The sequence below is a fragment of the Leptodactylus fuscus genome, chromosome 8 (assembly GCF_031893055.1).
Source record: "Leptodactylus fuscus isolate aLepFus1 chromosome 8, aLepFus1.hap2, whole genome shotgun sequence".
Lineage (NCBI taxonomy): Eukaryota > Metazoa > Chordata > Amphibia > Anura > Leptodactylidae > Leptodactylus > Leptodactylus fuscus.
The window spans coordinates 9,265,274-9,284,276 of record NC_134272.1 but is presented as its reverse complement, the minus strand read 5'-3'; the positions used below and the strand labels follow the sequence as shown (position 1 = coordinate 9,284,276).

Genomic DNA, 19,003 nt, shown 5'->3' with positions numbered 1-19,003 from the left:
TTTACTAGAGCAGCGATATGTGACTGGGACTGTCAGAAGGCCCCGGGACTGCTCAGGGCCCGAGGACAAGACGACAGATGCTTGGAAGCAACGCTCTTACCATAGACTTGGGGTAATCCTTAACAGCGGACCGCAAGAGATCCAGAACGTCGTCCTGCATCTCCACCAGGGCTTTGTGACCACTTGACAACATCTGTAAGAGACACACGAGGACATGAGGGTCCATTGCTATAACTAACCAACATTTGGGTTCATCACAAATAATAAGAGACCTATTGAGTGGTCACTGCTATCAAGATGGAAGTATAGCTACTTGACTTTCTTGCACCATGTTGTAATGTATTGGAGCAGACCAGGCCCAGAATCCTCTCTATAGACAATAACACCTTCCAGCAGATCTTTCCTGCATCCGTAGCCAATATAACTAGTTCTGCTGACTTGTCCCCAGGCTTTACGTCATTGCCGCAGGAGATGGAAGGACCTACCTGCTGGAAAGGATTAGCAGATCCCGGGTTACAGAACAGATAGTAGTTCAGGATTTCTGGAAAGAGAAAAAAATAAAAGATATAAATAGGTGTAATTCTTTCCGTAGCGGGAGCCATGACACGAGATTATTTCAGCCTTATCAGCATAACACAGAAGGCGAGCCATTTAGCAGAGCGCTCCGGGACCGCAGGGAATCGCCAGGGATGGAAAACCTTTTACATTAGATATACGCAGTGTTTACATCTCGCACATCCCGAAGGGCAATTAAGAGTCAGCGGGAGTTGGAAATGGATGTCTGGCCGCAGCCGTGCGGGGTTCATTTACAGGAACAGTCGCCATTTCTGCATTAAGTCTTTAATTCCAATGATGGTCGGAGTCTCTGGATGAGATCTTTGGCTTGTCGACATATTCTGACCCTGCATGGCTGTGTCCGGATCAGCGGAGTGTCTTGCATATTTTTTCAGCGTCCTGCTTTGGTCCCTGCCACCCAATGTGAAGCAGATTCAGGACAGAATTTGGAGCAGATAAACAGATGGAATCAGCTGCAAATTCCTCCGTGTGAACGTATCCTTAGGTCTTCCACAATAAATTCCTCTCCTAAATAAATGAGATTTGGGCCATCTGCAATGGACCCCTGCTAAAGTGCAGCTGCGGCGAGGAGATACCTATGGCTGCAGCACTTCAGTGTTGATCCCTCATGTACTGGATTACTGGGACTATTGGCAGCAAAATCAGATTGTCTCCATTTTATTGGAGAGTTCTTCAAAGGCCTCGCTCGGCACAAGCCGACTGTTTGTTTAGCGACTGTATAATAACATGGCGTCTATGATAGAAGACTTTGATTTGCAAAGCAGATGAGCCAAGTGCAGAGAGAACAGAGGGGAACGCCGAATACATTACAGCTGCTGATGTGAAGAGACATCTCAGGATAGAGCCCGGGCCTCAGCCCCACAATGCTAATAAGCCGCCCTTGTCAGGATGGAGCCCGGGCCTCAGCCCCACAATGCTAATAAGCCGCCCTTGTCAGAATAGAGCCCGGGCCTCAGCCCCACAATGCTAATAAGCCGCCCTTGTCAGGATGGAGCCCGGGCCTCAGCCCCACAATGCTAGTAAGCCGCCCCTGTCAGGATAGAGCCCGGGCCTCAGCCCCACAATGCTAATAAGCCGCCCCTGTCAGGATAGAGCCCAGGCCTCAGCCCCACAATGCTAATAAGCCGCCCTTGTCAGGATAGAGCCCGGGCCTCAGCCCCACAATGCTAATAAGCCGCCCTTGTCAGGATAGAGCCCGGGCCTCAGCCCCACAATGCTAATAAGCCGCCCCTGTCAGGATAGAGCCCGGGCCTCAGCCCCACAATGCTAATAAGCCGCCCTTGTCAGAATAGAGCCCGGGCCTCAGCCCCACAATGCTAATAAGCCGCCCTTGTCAGAATAGAGCCCGGGCCTCAGCCCCACAATGCTAATAAGCCGCCCTTGTCAGGATAGAGCCCGGGCCTCAGCCCCACAATGCTAATAAGCCGCCCTTGTCAGGATAGAGCCCGGGCTTCAGCCCCACAATGATAATAAGCCGCCCCTGTCAGGATGGAGCCCGGGCCTCAGCCCCACAATGCTAATAAGCCGCCCTTGTCAGGATGGAGCCCGGGCCTCAGCCCCACAATGCTAATAAGCCGCCCCTGTCAGGATAAAGCCCAGGCCTCAGCCCCACAATGCTAATAAGCCGCCCTTGTCAGAATAGAGCCCGGGCCTCAGCCCCACAATGCTAATAAGCTGCCCTTGTCAGGATGGAGCCCGGGCCTCAGCCCCACAATGCTAATAAGCCGCCCCTGTCAGGATAGAGCCCGGGCCTCAGCCCCACAATGCGAATAAGCCGCCCTTGTCAGAATAGAGCCCGGGCCTCAGCCCCACAATGCTAATAAGCTGCCCTTGTCAGGATGGAGCCCGGGCCTCAGCCCCACAATGCTAATAAGCCGCCCTTGTCAGGATGGAGCCCGGGCCTCAGCCCCACAATGCTAATAAGCCGCCCTTGTCAGGATGGAGCCCGGGCCTCAGCCCCACAATGATAATAAGCCGCCCTTGTCTGACATATCAGCCGCTCAGTTCACACCTTGGAGATGTAAAACCCTTCAAAGACGAGGAGAAGGAAACACTGCCAGATCTGAGCATAAGGGAAGACGACTACAGGATATAGTGCAGGATGTCAGAAAGACGGGGAAGGGGGGGGGGGGGGTGACAGACTAAGAAAGGGGAGACTGGGTCAAAAGGAGGAGCACAGCGTCAAGGGGGAGCACAGCGTCAAGGGGGAGCACAGCGTCAAGGGGGAGCACAGCGTCAAGGGGGAGCACAGCGTCAAGGGGGAGCACAGCGTCAACGGGGAACACAGCGTCAAAAGGGGAGAACAGCAACAAAATCGGGGGGACAGTCGGAATGAGGAGGGGGAGGTGGTAGCATACGTAGAGATGGATAGTGGGGAATAAAGGTAGAATAGGGGTAAAGGGATTGATAGAGCGGGATAGTGAGAACAGGGAGAGGGGGAGGTGACCGAAGAACAGGGGGATAGAAACAGAGGAGAATAAAGGTGGCAAAGAGTGGAGGAAGGGGGGCAGCGAGATAAGATAAAGGGATGGAGGAGGGCTCAGTGGTTAGCACTGCAGCCTTGCAGCGCTGGAGTCCTGGGTTCAAATCCCGCCCAGGACAACATCTGCAAGGAGTTTGTATGCTCTCCCCGTGTTTGCGTGGCTTTCCTCCGGTTTCCTCTCACACATCAAAGACATACTGATAGGGAATTTAGTTTGTGAGCCCTATATGGGACAGTGACTGACAATGTCTGTAAAGCGCTGCGGAATATGATGGCGCTATACAAGTAAGCATAATAAATAAGAGGGAAAGGGAAAAGGGACAGAGAGAGAGGGGGGGAATGATGGAGGGACAAACAGAGATAGAGGAGGGGAAGGTGGGGGGCAGAATAAGAAATAGGGAGAGACAGAGGAAGTTCTGTAATATTTTACACCCACAGCACAATAAATGGTTAATCTGACCTCCATATTCTGCAGGTTATAAAACAATATGGACAAAACCCAAGGACACAACATATCAGTCCTATGTGTATTCCATATTAATCTATAGGTCATATGTGAAGGGAATAATATACCTGAGCCCTGACATCTTACGCAGGAGATGATCACAAGTCCTGACCCTCCATCACCTCCCACGGCCATGAAGACAATGGTCAGGAAATCGCGCCCAACCCCCAGGTAGTAAATGTTCCTCTGAATGTTGAAGACGACGTCTCCACCTCCATAAACATTCTGATAAACCCCTTTCCCGAGGTCTGAATATTTCATGCAGCTCTCAGGAGATGGGTTGCGTGCGCGCCTGTGTTTGCAGCTACCAGAAAGCATGCCATGGCAGCCGACAGATGTGCTGTATAATTCATTGCTCTCCTCGGCGGCCGCTTTCACCAGCTGTTCATCCTCGTGTATTGTGTGACTTGTCTATCGCTCGGCCGAGCCAATAAAATGGAATTAGCCATAGGCAGCAGAATTGTGCCGCCATCCTAACCCATACTAGGACGGTCCAGAGCTTTCATAGCACATATGGCACCAAGATGCCGGCGATGAAGCTTCACATCTCCATCATCATTAGCCAGAGGAACAGTATCAGGTACACAGACGTCACATCAAAGGATAGAGGCGAGGAGCGGGCTTGTGATTTAGGATGTTTACATCCCTCCTCCATGTTATGTAATGCACCTGGAGTTCTTGGCTGGAAGATGTAAACTAGACAAGATTAGTAGAGATCAGAAACATATGGCTAAATCTATCAGATAGAGCGCCCCCTCTGTCCATAGACTGTGTCTGCAGTTCAACAACATTCGATTGAAAATATTAAGCTGCAATACCAGACATGCATATAGATGGCCAAGGACAATGAATAATGACCAAACACAAATGACAGGGGTCATCCTATTCAGGCAAAATGCACACTTGCAATTTAAGTGAGGCATACATTACAGCAGGGAATGAAGGGTTAAAGCCTGTGATGTTATTATCCTACTAAGTAATGACTGCACTTAAAGGAAGGGATCAATCTGACATGAGAGCGAGCGGAGCTCCCGGGTCCCCTGTAAGCGGAGGCCTCCCCTCTATCACCTCCTCCACTCAGGTTTTAATAGGGTTGCTACAGGCTCAAGGCTACTAAATTAGACATGAGGAGACGCTGCACAAGAAAGCTTCAAAGTGCAAAACCTTGTTATTGGGATGTGGAATGAAGATTTCTCTGTCCGCTATCGTTTCATCTGGAATTAGTGGAGCTGTAGTACAAGTCCCATATACTAATAAGTTATATACAGCAATACACAGTATACAGCACAGTAGTAGTGTCACCAGAGATGTGAAGGGGTGGACGGCCAGAAACAAAAGGATTGTCTGATGAACAGACCCGTTTTATTAAAGTCTGGGCACAACTGGGCACGAATGGCCATCCGTGTATAGTCTATAGGGGCTGGGGTGATATGCTGGTTCTGGTGACAGTAACCTATCTATCTGCAGGGCTGGGGTGATATGCTGGGATCTGGTGACAGTAACCTATCTATCTGCAGGGCTGGGGTGATATGCTGGGTCTGGTGACAGTAACCTATCTATCTGCAGGGCTGGGGTGATATGCTGGGTCTGGTGACAGTAACCTATCTATCTGCAGGGCTGGGGTGATATGCTGGGTCTGGTGACAGTAACCTATCTATCTGCAGGGCTGGGGTGATATGCTGGGTCTGGTGACAGTAACCTATCTATCTGCAGGGCTGGGGTGATATGCTGGTTCTGGTGACAGTAACCTATCTATCTGCAGGGCTGGGGTGATATGCTGGGTCTGGTGACAGTAACCTATCTATCTGCAGGGCTGGGGTGATATGCTGGTTCTGGTGACAGTAACCTATCTATCTGCAGGGCTGGGGTGATATGCTGGTTCTGGTGACAGTAACCTATCTGCAGGGCTGGGGTGATATGCTGGTTCTGGTGACAGTAACCTATCTATCTGTAGGGCTGGGGTGATATGCTGGTTCTGGTGACAGTAACCTATCTATCTGCAGGGCTGAGGTGATATGATAGGGTCTGGTGACAGTAACCTATCTATCTGCAGGGCTGGGGTGATATACTGGTTCTGGTGACAGTAACCTATCTGCAGGGCTGGGGTGATATGCTGGGTCTGGTGACAGTAACCTATCTATCTGCAGGACTGGGGTGATATGCTGGTTCTGGTGACAGTAACCTATCTATCTGCAGGGCTGGGGTGATATGCTGGTTCTGGTGACAGTAACCTATCTATCTGCAGGGCTGGGGTGATATGCTGGTTCTGGTGACAGTAACCTATCTATCTGCAGGGCTGGGGTGATATACTGGTTCTGGTGACAGTAACCTATCTATCTGCAGGGCTGGGGTGATATGCTGGTTCTGGTGACAGTAACCTATCTATCTGCAGGGCTGGGGTGATATACTGGTTCTGGTGACAGTAACCTATCTATCTGCAGGGCTGGGGTGATATGCTGGTTCTGGTGACAGTAACCTATCTATCTGCAGGGCTGGGGTGATATGCTGGTTCTGGTGACAGTAACCTATCTATCTGCAGGACTGGGGTGATATGCTGGGTCTGGTGACAGTAACCTATCTATCTGCAGGGCTGGGGTGATATGCTGGTTCTGGTGACAGTAACCTATCTATCTGCAGGGCTGGGGTGATATGCTGGTTCTGGTGACAGTAACCTATCTATCTGCAGGGCTGGGGTGATATGCTGGTTCTGGTGACAGTAACCTATCTATCTGCAGGGCTGGGGTGATATGCTGGGTCTGGTGACAGTAACCTATCTATCTGCAGGGCTGGGGTGATATGCTGGGTCTGGTGACAGTAACCTATCTATCTGCAGGGCTGGGGTGATATGCTGGGTCTGGTGACAGTAACCTATCTATCTGCAGGGTTGGGGTGGTATGCTGGGTCTGGTGACAGTAACCTATCTATCTGCAGGGTGGGGTGATATGCTGGGTCTGGTGACAGACTCCCTTTAAATTCACCAAAGCAAGAACTACTGCCTGTCGCCCGTGGCTGTGCACTCTCGCTCATAAAAGAAAGTCCAGGGCAGGGGGCATCCACAGGTCTAGGAAATGGTGCATTGTTTTTAGTTTTTTTCACTTCTCTTTTTGCACACCCTTGGATTCTGTTTGCATTTTGCAGCAGCTGCTTGGCATTGAGCGCTTCTATTTAGATTACTGTTGAATGGGTCAATGGCAAACAGCTGCTGCAAAAGCAAACAAAATCTAAGGGTTGGTAAAAGTTCCTTACACGCTGTCTAGTCGGCAATGTGGAAGGATAGTGTATACTGCTGTGAAAGATTACATAGAACCTCATCCATGGGCTGCAGTAAAATAGGGTCACAGAAATAAAGGGTTAAAAACATGACAGAATCAGTAAAGTGAAAACAGAATGTGATCCTCTTAGCACTAATGGAAGACGCCATGTAAACCATCTGAACCCAAGCATTACGGGGTCTAATCCGTGGTAATGCAGGCCAGGGAGCAGCTGCGGTGTGCCGGGGTAATGCTTAAAAGGTGTGGAGAGAAGAGACAGGAGATGGCCGGCTACAATGGGGTCAGGACTCTCTCATTACTAAACAGGACTGCCATTGATCTGGAGGGGAGGGGGCAGTCTGCATTAACACAGCCATACTTCAAAGGATTTAATTATGCAATGAACTTGCTGTGGCCCCTGAGTGTTTTAAAGGGAATCCTTTAGGTTGATTTGGGTCCTAAACCACCCACAGGTCCTTGTAGACGGGGGTTTAGCGCCACAAATCGCTCTTTTTTAAAGCCACCTGTGCCGGCATTTTAGAAAAAACAAACCCTTATACATCTTATAGGTCTCAGCGGACTTCTCTCTGGTGCTCCCGGCCATGAAGCAGAGGACACACACCCCGGTGCCGGAGGTACGGGCACTGAAGACAAGGCGGCGGACAGGGAGTACAGCGGCACGGGGAGGATAAAGGGTTTCATTTTTATTGCAAGCACGGATGTATTTATTACAGAGCAATTTGGGACACTAAACCCCCTAAATAATGTCCCAAATCGCCCTGACTGGTTACTTTCAATATCAGAAAATACACCAACTCTTTATTATGATGAGGACGACAATTGTAGATCTTCAATTCTTCTTCATCTTTTATATTGTGCGTCAGACAAAGCTACACACCACACTTAAAGGGGTTGTCCAGGACTCGAAAACATGGCCGCTTTCTTCTTCTCACGAAGTGACCTGGAGTCCGTTGATCACATGACAAGGCCACAACATCTCTATAATTCCTGGACAACCCCTCTTAAGTGATGTGACCGTGAGCCATAGACATCTAGGTCAGAGTTTCACTTCTCTTTTAGATTTTTTTAGCTTAAGCAGCAGCTACTTGGCACTGGGTACTACAAGTCACTCTCTTAGCAAAAAAATAAAAATAAAAAATTACCTGCGTTCAAGACGGATTTTTCTTCTACCACTTTGGAGACAAATTTGTCGGGATCCACACAAAAATCACTGGAGCCCTTGACAAATAAAGAAGAGTATTTATTATATTCATGCCATACAAAAGTGGCGGCAGAGAAGCAATAAAAAAGACGTGTCAGAGGGAGAGGTTACAGGCTCGGGTATTATGGGGTCGCAGCAGCAGCATCCAGGGCGATACACTGCACACCCAATTACGATTATGGTACCTTATACTAGAAACACTGCAATTTTTTGGTATTTTGTGCTGTAAGATGTGTAACATTAACCTACAGGATACACATGGAAAGGGGAATGTATACTGCTGACTGATCATCAGATATGTGAGGGTCTGACACCTGACACCCCACAATCATCTGCTGGTATTTGGACAAGTGCTGCAGTCTCTTCAGTTACCATTAAGCACAGCGCCATCCAATGTTTAGCAGCCGTGCTTGGTACTGCAGCTCAGTCCCACTCACTTAAATGGGACGGAGCTGGAAACGGACCAAGTCACCGATGAACATGATACTACATGGCCTGTGAAAGGTAAGTGACAGTCACTGGAGTGCCGCTGCGGCTTCATAGAGCCATCTATGGTGGTCACGCTGATCTGATACGGACGACCTACCCCAAACACGGGTCATCAAAATATTAGTCCCAGGAATTCTCTTTAATGTTATTAACACAGGTTTTTATCTTGTAAGTAGTAGGAACTATCCCCATTGTTCTCCTTACCACGGCCACGGCCAGCTCCAGGCCCATGGATGCCCAACTTATGATCAGCGCCAGGACCCCGAGGAAGCAAACGCTGCAAATACAAAGAGACATAAAACCAAGAGTCAGAGACAGGCGTCAAACAAGATGGATTTTAACTTGTACAAGTCTGTCTGGTGCACGTGAGGAGACGTCATTGTAGCTGAAGACCGGAGGAGGAGGGGCTCAAACACAACCACTGGCCACTAACGGGTTAATCCCATTGGGTTGTGATACATGTATACCGAGCAGATGGCAGGGCCGGGACAGCGAAGCTTCTTTTGCTGACTGCAGCACTTTTAAGGTCTCGGTTTTTCCATAGCAGTGAGATATTTCCATGTAAAGTCATCCAAACCTCACCCGCAAAATACGAGGGGATCGTGGGATCAGGACTGTGGGTTTTTTGCATTTTTGGCAGGTTTTACGAGGGCTGGTCCTCCTATTTCAGCATAGGATTTCTGCAGAATTATGATGCTGATGATAATCTGTTCTCCCACAATATCAAGGACACCGTTAGCCCTCCTATACTGATGTTCAGACTGATCTACCTGGTTCATGAATAGATAAGAAGACAGTTACACAGTACACAGGGGGCAGCTCTACATAGCAATGCAGATGAATGCCATTCTGGGTCTGTGGAAAGATTGGTGATAATTAAGCAGCCCCTATGGAGATAGTAGATGGTGTCTATGTGCGGATCCAACCGAATTCTGTGCAGGCCCAGATTCAGAAGACTGCAGCTCTGAAGCCAGCAGAATTATGAATGCAACTCGGGACGACATACAGAAGACAATGTATTTGTCACTGAAATTTTAAATGCAGATATCCTTTAATCTACGATATCGGCAGACATAATGAACGCCTGGGGCAAAGGAGGCAACAAGCGGAGCGCCAGGTACTCGGCGCTTCCAGAACAACTCCTTCCGCAGCATTTTCATTAACTTTCTTGTAAACTCTGTGGGAAAGTTTTGCAACGTCGGCCACCTCTTTGCCTTATGTAACCTGAAAGCAGAAGAGGCTTGTAACGCAGGCACCGGAGGACGCAACAAAAGAGTGAAGACACTTCAAAGTGCAGCTACGTAGGCCATGAATTAATGATGAGGATTAGACACTTTCAAGGGCTTTGAGCTCAAAGCCAAGCTGAAAAATTCCCAAAAGCTGTGGGGCAAAGGTAACGCGGGGCTAGGGGGAAATCCTCTGCTACGGAGTCACGCTGCAAACTCTGGATTTAAAGCGACAGTAGTGGAGAAACTAAGGGGGAAAAAATGACAAATCCATAAAATAAGGAAAATGTGTAGAAAATCTATAAGGTCAGCGTTACGAGTATTATATATCTTACACCGCTCTGTAATAAATCCCGCCTAAGGGGCCTGACGACTGGTTAGTATATACTTGTGTATTACATCGATAACCTTCCTTGTACCGTAGATACATGGAACGTTTATATCCCAACTTTGTGTCATGTAAAGTGAATAAAATCCATGAATCTTCCCTAAGTTAATGATACATATCGTACTGCCGTATCGGGGACAAGTCTGTCATTTTTCCAGACCTCCTACAAAAATGTGGCCCCTTTACAGCTCACGTCCTCATTCCGGCCGACCCCGGAGTTTCCTATGGTTCCTGGACAACCCCCTTAAAAGAAAGGTGCAACCAATTTCAGTAACTCAGCGACTTGTGAGGTTTGTGCCATTGCTTGGCAAAAGTGCTGACAACAAACACGTTATAACCTGTGTAAGATCCCATGTTGATACGCACGACGACTACTTACCCCGCCAGAATGGCCTTTGAGTTCCGTATCAGCCCAAATAGCACCAACAGGCATATGAAGACATGGAATAGGAGCAGGCCCAGGTAACCCAACCACCTAGAAAGAAAAGGAACAACAATTACCAAACGCCCTGGTATAACATGTGAGATGTAAGAAGAGAAATGGCGTCAGATGGAAGTCTATCCCGAGTGTGGAAAATAGCCCAAAAAACCCCCAAGGTGGGACATGGGAAAATAAAATATCAAAAAGTTTAAATGGAATATCTCAAACTGGTCAAAACCCCCTGGTTCAGGTCACAGAATCCACCAAGTGCTCGGCTGTGACTGGCGGGCAGGTCTTGTATCACACGTGGGGGAATAGGGGGTTTGTACAAGAGCCAAAAAGACCTGCTTGTATTTCTATGGGGACTTGATGGTTTAAGTAACCTCAATGTATAGATAAATGATACACAATGTCTGAGCAGAAATCTAAGGTTATGGACAAAGTCTGAGGTTATAGGTATCATCAGTAACTGTGGTAGAGAAGAAGGAGGAAAATAGGAAGGAAAGAGGAGAAGATGAAAATATAGGAAGGACAGAGGAGAAGAGAGGAAGGAAAGAGGAAGAGAGAGGAAGGAAAGAGAAGAGAGGAAGGAAAGAGGAAAAGAGAGGAAGGAAAGAGGAAGGAAAGAGGAGAAGATGAAAATATAGGAAGGACAGAGGAGAAGAGAGGAAGGAAAGAGGAAAAGAGAGGAAGGAAAGAGGAAAAGAGAGGAAGGAAAGAGGAAAAGAGAGGAAGGAAAGAGGAAGGAAAGAGGAGAAGATGAAAATATAGGAAGGACAGAGGAGAAGAGAGGAAGGAAAGAGGAAAAGAGAGGAAGGAAAGAGGAAAAGAGAGGAAGGAAAGAGGAGAAGAGAGGAAGGAAAGAGGAGAAGAGAGGAAGGAAAGAGGAAAAGAGAGGAAGGAAAGAGGAGAAGAGAGGAAGGAAAGAGGAGAAGAGAGGAAGGAAAGAGGAGAAGAGAGGAAGGAAAGGGGAGAAGAGAGGAAGGAAAGAGGAGAAGAGAGGAAGGAAAGAGGAAAAGAGAGGAAGGAAAGAGGAAAAGAGAGGAAGGAAAGAGGAAGAGAGGAAGGAAAGAGGAGAAGAGAGGAAGGAAAGAGGAAGAGAGGAAGGAAAGAGGAGAAGAGAGGAAGGAAAGAGGAAAAGAGAGGAAGGAAAGAGGAAAAGAGAGGAAGGAAAGAGGAAAAGAGAGGAAGGACAGAGGAGAAGAGAGGAAGGAAAGAGGAAAAGAGAGGAAGGACAGAGGAGAAGAGAGGAAGGAAAGAGAAGAGAGGAAGGAAAGAGGAAAAGAGAGGAAGGAAAGAGGAAGAGAGGAAGGAAAGAGGAAAAGAGGAAGGAAGAGGAGAAGAGAGGAAGGAAAGAGGAAAAGAGAGGAAGGAAAGAGAAGAGAGGAAGGAAAGAGGAGAAGAGAGGAAGGAAAGAGGAGAAGAGAGGAAGGAAAGAGGAGAAGAGAGGAAGGAAAGAGGAGAAGAGAGGAAGGAAAGAGGAGAAGAGAGGAAGGAAAGAGGAGAAGAGAGGAAGGAAAGAGGAAAAGATGAAAATATAGGAAGGACAGAGGAGAAGAGAGGAAGGAAAGAGGAAAAGAGAGGAAGGAAAGAGGAGAAGAGAGGAAGGAAAGAGGAGAAGAGAGGAAGGAAAGAGGAAAAGAGGAAGGAAAGAGGAAAAGAGGAAGGAAAGAGGAGAAGAGGAAGGAAAGAGGAGAAGAGAGGAAGGAAAGAGGAGAAGAGGAAGGAAAGAGGAGAAGAGAGGAAGGAAAGAGGAAAAGAGGAAGGAAAGAGGAAGAGAGGAAAGAAAGAGGAGAAGAGAGGAAGGAAAGAGGAGAAGAGAGGAAGGAAAGAGGAGAAGAGAGGAAGGAAAGAGGAGAAGAGAGGAAGGAAAGAGGAGAAGTGGAAGGAAAGAGGAAAAGAGAGGAAGGAAAGAGGAGAAGAGGAAGGAAAGAGGAAAAGAGAGGAAGGAAAGAGAAAAAGAGAGGAAGGAAGAAGACTCCTTCAGGTCATAGTAATACTGTGATGGCCGCTCTGGACTTACTCTTCATCCTGTTACATCTCTTATCAGTGTCAGGGGAGTACTAAAGGGGTCACAATACTAAGGACTGTTTAGTAAAATGCCGCCCAAAAAACATCCGTCTATTGGGCAAGTTCATCCAAAAGCTCAGGGTCGTGAGCGGCAAGCACACGGACCCCATTATAGTCTATGGGGTCCGTGTGCTTGAAATTGGGATTGTATTCCGTCCAGGGAGACTCATGCGGACTCTAACCGGACAGAATACATACGCTAAGTGAATGAGGGGTAAGAATGCGAAATTGTGTCAAAGAGCTGAGACAAGTGAACAACGTGACTCACGACTTAACCAACCATTTAACCTATTTTGCACGCGCGAAGCCGCGTATGACTTTCCATTGGTTTTTGTTGTCTTCTGTGATAAGATATCCCACTGCAGCAGTTTAACCAATTGTAGAAGTTCAGGTTAACTCTGCTACATCTGTATGTTAAGAATAGAGGTCCGCTGATCCCCAAAATCTCACTACATGAGGTAACCACCGTGACTAGACAGGCCGCCATGCATGCTCTGTCCATTCCCTTACCTGTACCAGTCATACAGATCCACCTGTTCGGCCAGGTCGTCCATTGAGATGTCGCCGTTTTTCCAGAAGGGGATATCCGAGGTTTGCTGCACCAGTGTGTACAAGAGACCCTGAAGCTTCTGCACAATGTGAAGGTAATCCGTCTGCTTTGTAAACATGGCTTCCAGTTCTAGGAGATTTGGTTCCACGGTTTGGTTTAGAGCTACGGTGGTTTCTGACACCTAAAAATTAATTTAAAAAATAAGAATAAATAAATAAAGACGTATTATGAGAGCGACGCCAGGTGAACGGACGTGAATAAACTGATTTATACAATTAATAGATCAAACTTTTTGTCAATAACATCCCTATGTACCGCCATAGTGTGCACAGCTTCATTTATCTGATATAGAGCAACAAACTCATTGACTGGACAAAGGGAAACAATCAATTGAAGTCAATGGCAGCTGAACTGCAGTACCGGGTACGACCACTATACAAGGAGACATCGGCTTCTGGGTTCTTGCTGTGTACAGTATAGGGAGAAGGCAGACTACCAGACAGCTGATCAATACAGGGACAGTGTAGCGCCACCTAGAGGACAGGACAGGAGCATGGACAGGTGAGTAACAAGTATCAGCAGCCACTTACAGCAATAATACAATAAGTAGCTGCCGATGAGCGTCACCCAAAATGTCTTGGCGTGTCCTTGGTTTGCCATCGCTGCCTTAGGGAATATTCTCAGTGACTTTCCTATAATCCGGTGTCAATGGGAACCAATATGTGCCGGATTATCAGATATTCATCACACAGGGCTCACATAGAAAGGGAAGAGAAGATTTAGGATGAAAGTCCAAAGTAAAATCTTCTGTCAATGTCCTAATATTCTCCATTTTCTCCACAACTAGCCCCCCGGCCTCCAGACATCCCCCCAAAAAGGGAGAAAAAACCCAAAATGTTAAATCTCTGGACTACTATAGGAGAGAAGTGCAATACTCCTGGCTCTAGGAGAGCCCACCCTACAGATCGAGACCCCCATCTACAGCACGTAAGTGACTATTGTACACCACAATGCCGGCTCCTCCTATAGGGGGGGCACTTACTTTTATGTATAGAGGACAGAAGGTGTGAAGACTCTTTACTCCTCATGTATAGACTTTCACATCTTCTCACCATTCACTGTCTCGTCTCAACAGGATGGAAATAACCAAACGCATTTGCAAGCGGTGCGCAGTGAAAGCACACGGACCTCATAGACTATACTGTAATGGGGTCCATGTGCTTGCCACGACATCTCCGCAGGGAACATGCGGATAGAAAAGTACTTCACTATCTACTTTCCTGTCCGCATGACTCATTGCGGAGATCTCGCGGCAAGCACACAGACCCCATTATAGTCTATGAGGTCCATGTGCTTTCACTGCACAGCGCTTGCAAATGTGGCAGAAACACAACAGCAAAAACTGCAGCGTTTTACAGTCCCTGCAAAGCGAATCCCATCTACACCGAGAGCGGGTTCACACTTGCGCCCGGTCTCCGCTTTGTGGGTTTCCGTCTTCTGCCCACCAACGCCATGTATACCTGTACACCTCCATTATAGATCTTACCTGAGGAAGGTCTTTCGACTACTAAAATGTCCTAAATCTTGTGATCTATGGTTTCTTTATTGTACATATTGTCTCTGATACATGGCGTGTATATGACGTATCAATCTATAGTGTCAATGTGCGGATTTCACAAATTAAATATTTTCTGGCACTGTCCTCGTGTGTGCGGCAATCTACTTCCTTGCACAAAGTCCTGCATGTCCGAATTTGTGTCCGGTTAAAAAAAAACAAAAAAAAAAAACGGATTTGCCGCGAAGAAGCAGAAGACGCTCACAGGCGAACACTTTGCAAACCCCTTCAAGTGAATGGGTTTGTAAATTGACGGCCAGTTTCCATCTCCTGTCCGGTTTCGGGCAGACGAAAGAAACCTGCAAACCGGAAACCGGGCGCAGGTGTGAACCCACCCATAGCAGAATAATACCTGTTGAGTATTTGGATATTGCAGAAACCTATAGAAACACTGGCGCTTTCCGTATAGATAGAATTGAAGTAGAAATTCCACAGAGGAAAACTGTGCACTGTGAAAGGCGCGGTGGATAAAATCGCAATGTGTTTCCACAGAGGTTTTCCCCGCAGGGCGTTTTAGATGTGGCCCGCTATGAGGGTCTTTAACCTAAAGTACATTGTCAATCACCTATGCACCGCCAATGGAGGAGTTTCCTCTTTGCGCCTCTTAGGGGGCATTCACACGGAGTTTTGCGGTGCTGTTTTTGCCACGAAACTCATGTGAAGAATCAGCGCTGTGAAAACACAATCCCATTGAGTTCAGTGTGTAGCGCGCGTAAGATGGAACCCATTGAACTCAATGGGATTGTGTTTTCACAGCGCTGCTTCTTCACACGAGTTTTGTGGCAAAAACAGCACCGCAAAACTCAGTGTGAATGCCCCCTTATGCAAACTGAACACAAGCACCCCCACAGCTTACCATATCACAAAGGTATCAAGCTTGTGCAGCCCCACAGGGTCATAGTTTGCTAAATCCACCAAGCATCAACCATAGCTTGCCATCCCCTAAAGTAACACAGCTCTAAATAACCCCCCCAAATTCACCATGCACCACACATCTCCCACCCCGCACAGTTCACCTTGCACCCCATATCTCCCCCCTACAATTCACCTTGCACCCCATGTCTCCCCCCTACAATTCACCTTGCACCCCATGTCTCCCCCCTACAATTCACCTTGCACCCCATGTCTCCCCCCTACAATTCACCTTGCACCCCATGTCTCCCCCCTACAATTCACCTTGCACCCCATGTCTCCCCCCTACAATTCACCATGCACCCCATGTCTCCCCCCTACAATTCACCATGCACCCCATGTCTCCCCCCTACAATTCACCATGCACCCCATGTCTCCCCCCTACAATTCACCTTGCACCCCATGTCTCCCCCTTACAATTCACCTTGCACCCCATGTCTCCCCCCTACAATTCACCTTGCACCCCATGTCTCCCCCTTACAATTCACCTTGCACCCCATGTCTCCCCCCTACAATTCACCTTGCACCCCATGTCTCCCCCCTACAATTCACCATGCACCCCATGTCTCCCCCTTACAATTCATCTTGCACCCCATGTCTCCCCCCTACAATTCACCTTGCACCCCATATCTCCCCTCTACAGTTTATTATGCACCTCACATGTCTCCCCCACATTTCATCGTGTACTCAGCATCTCCCCCTACAGTACCCCCTGCATCTCTTCCCCCACCAGTACACCGTGAGAGTTGCAATCTTACGAATGGTATATGCGATTTCAGTGCCTGATATATTAGGCCCACCTCGTGTCATCAGAGACCTGCACTTGTAAAACTATTAAGTGGGCGCCCCGGGTACAAGAACCGATGTATATGTGGGTGCAAACTGCTGCTTGGGCACACGGCAGGGCTCAGAAGGGAAGGAGCTGCATATTCTTTGTAGCTTTTGGAGTAAAGATTTAGAGGGACTTTCGGTTGTTTTTCCAGAGCCCTGGAGGTGCCAGTAACTTGGAATTCCCCCAGAAATGACCCCATTTTGGAGGGGCAGTTATAGGGTGTCTGCATACGTGACCTGGTGTCCAAAAACCAACAATCTGCGCTCCAAAAGCAAATAGCGCCCCTTCACATCTGCGCCCTGCTGCGTGCCCCCATGTATGACCCTGGTGTACCCCGGATAATGCACTTAATGCCATATGTGGGTATAAACGGCTGTTTGGGCACAGAAGAGGAGGAGCGCTATGAGGTTTTGGGGTACAGTTTGGTTTTTGGACGTCTCATCTTCACATTATACAAGCTATTTTTCTTCCGTTTTCTGGTTATGGAGCCATAGGAGGGCTGTGTTTTTGCAGGATGAGATGTAATCTGTAATGACACCATTTTTGGGTGCCAATAACTTATAGAATTCGTTTTATTAGCTCTCCCTGCTATACGGGATAATCTGAATACGTCTCTGGGGTAGAGCTCGGAGATTGGTCAAAAGCCAATCACATTTCTTCTTACTCAACAGGTGACAGGATCGGTCAGACATCTGCCGACATACAGTGGAATATACCATCTTACACATCCTGAGGGGGCGGAGTCTATGATACAGATTTAGAAGGAGACATTTAGATAATGAAACAGGTGAAATACAAGACACAACTCTCCGCATATAGAATAAGTATGATGGGGGGAAACACTGGCTGGTAATAGGGGCTGTATAAATCCCAGGAGAATATGCCCCTGTTACAAGTGGTATGGTCCAGCGTGAGATAACACTGCACACGGTCCGATGATGTCACCAGCGATACCTATGGCAAAGGAACCTTCAGCCCATGACCGTAACTGCCGACCCAAACCGACGCAGATCAGACCGACAGCTTGTACAGGACGACTGAGGACAGAACCATGTCTGCAAGACGTTCAACGCGCGCCAATAAAGGCGCCAAATACAAAGAACTGGTGTCAGACGGCCTCCTTGACATGTTACTTAAGAAAGAAGTAACTGGTGAGTGTAAAGTGAAGACTTAGATGATAGTATCTGCTAGAAATGGGGACCCATATGTGCCGGATTATCAGATATTCATCACACAGGGCTCACATAGAAAGGCAAGAGAAGATTTAGGATGAAAGTCCAAAGTAACATCTTCTGTCAGTGTCCTAATATTCTCCATTTTCTCCACAACTAGCCCCCCGGCCTCCAGACATCCCCCCAAAAAGGGAGAAAAAAATAAGTAGAAAAATGATGGAATATTACGAGAGACAGGCAGCAATACTGCCGGCCCTAGGAGAGCCCGCCCTGGAGATCGAGACCCCCATGTACAGCACGTAAGTGACTATTGTACACCCCAATGCCGGCTCCTCCTATAGGGGGGGGGGGGTCACTTACTTTTATGTATAGAGGAGAGAAGGTGAGAAGACTCTTTACTCCTCATGTATAGACTCTCACATCTTCTCACCATTCACTGTCTCATCTCAACAGGATGGAAATAACCCTAATGTTGAAGAACAACAGGGAGAGCGCCGCCTACAGGGAAGAAATAAAGAGGCAAATGGAGGAATGGGACAAAGACCCCGACCTGTGAGTTACTACTGCCCCCTACAGCCACAGCCGGGAATCCCATTTTTTCTTCCATATAACATCTCTCTCTTTCTTAGACCTGAAAATTGGAGAAAGAGAGCGGAGAGAGGACAAGGGGAGGCGGAGAGAGGACAAGGGGAGGCGGAGACATCAACCGGCCCGCCGCCCCCTAAGAAGAAACGGAGGAAACTCCATTAGTGATGAGGTGATACAGGGCAATTCTGTTGTGGAGCGCTGCCTAAGGCCTGGCCACATCTGCGTCGGTAATCCGTTTGGGGGTCCATATGGAGAACCCCGAACAGACTATCGAACGCATTGGCAGGCGGTGTGCAGTGAAGCCAGACAGACCCCAAAGACTATAATGGGGTCCGTGTGCTTTCCGCATGAATCATGTGGACAGGAAAGTAGATTGCGAAGTGCTTTTCTATCCACATGTTCGGTGTGGACACTGCACCGAAAGCACACGGACCCCATTATACCGTAGTCTATGGGGTCGGTGTGCTTTCGGGGGGACCGCATGCAGACTCCCCTGAGCGGATTACCGACACAGATGTGAACAAGGCCTTAGACAAACCCTTTAACTAACGTGTCTGTAATGTGTTCTCTTCTTCCAGGTGGTGTCCTCCCCAATAAGAGCTGGGTAGAGGAACACTCATCATAGCCCCCACCTCTCACCCTCTCCCCGCCAAGCCCGACCACCGGCAGAGACCCCGCCGCCAAGCCCGACCACCAGCAGAGAC

General features: G+C 48.1%; 1 protein-coding gene across 4 annotated transcripts in view; it reads right to left on the bottom strand.

Annotated features, from left to right (window-relative positions):
• The window catches only part of TTYH3 (tweety family member 3), an 82,852-nt gene that overhangs the window by 19,034 nt on the left and 44,815 nt on the right, over positions 1–19,003 (bottom strand). For all 4 annotated transcript variants that reach the window (XM_075284708.1, XM_075284709.1, XM_075284710.1 and 1 more), the window contains exons 4-9: positions 13,141–13,361; positions 10,519–10,614; positions 8,730–8,802; positions 7,978–8,053; positions 486–541; positions 101–193 (exon numbers count right to left, since the gene is read on the bottom strand). In XM_075284708.1, the coding sequence (XP_075140809.1) occupies positions 101–193; positions 486–541; positions 7,978–8,053; positions 8,730–8,802; positions 10,519–10,614; positions 13,141–13,361 (615 nt within the window). The remainder of the gene's footprint in view (positions 1–100; positions 194–485; positions 542–7,977; positions 8,054–8,729; positions 8,803–10,518; positions 10,615–13,140; positions 13,362–19,003) is intronic.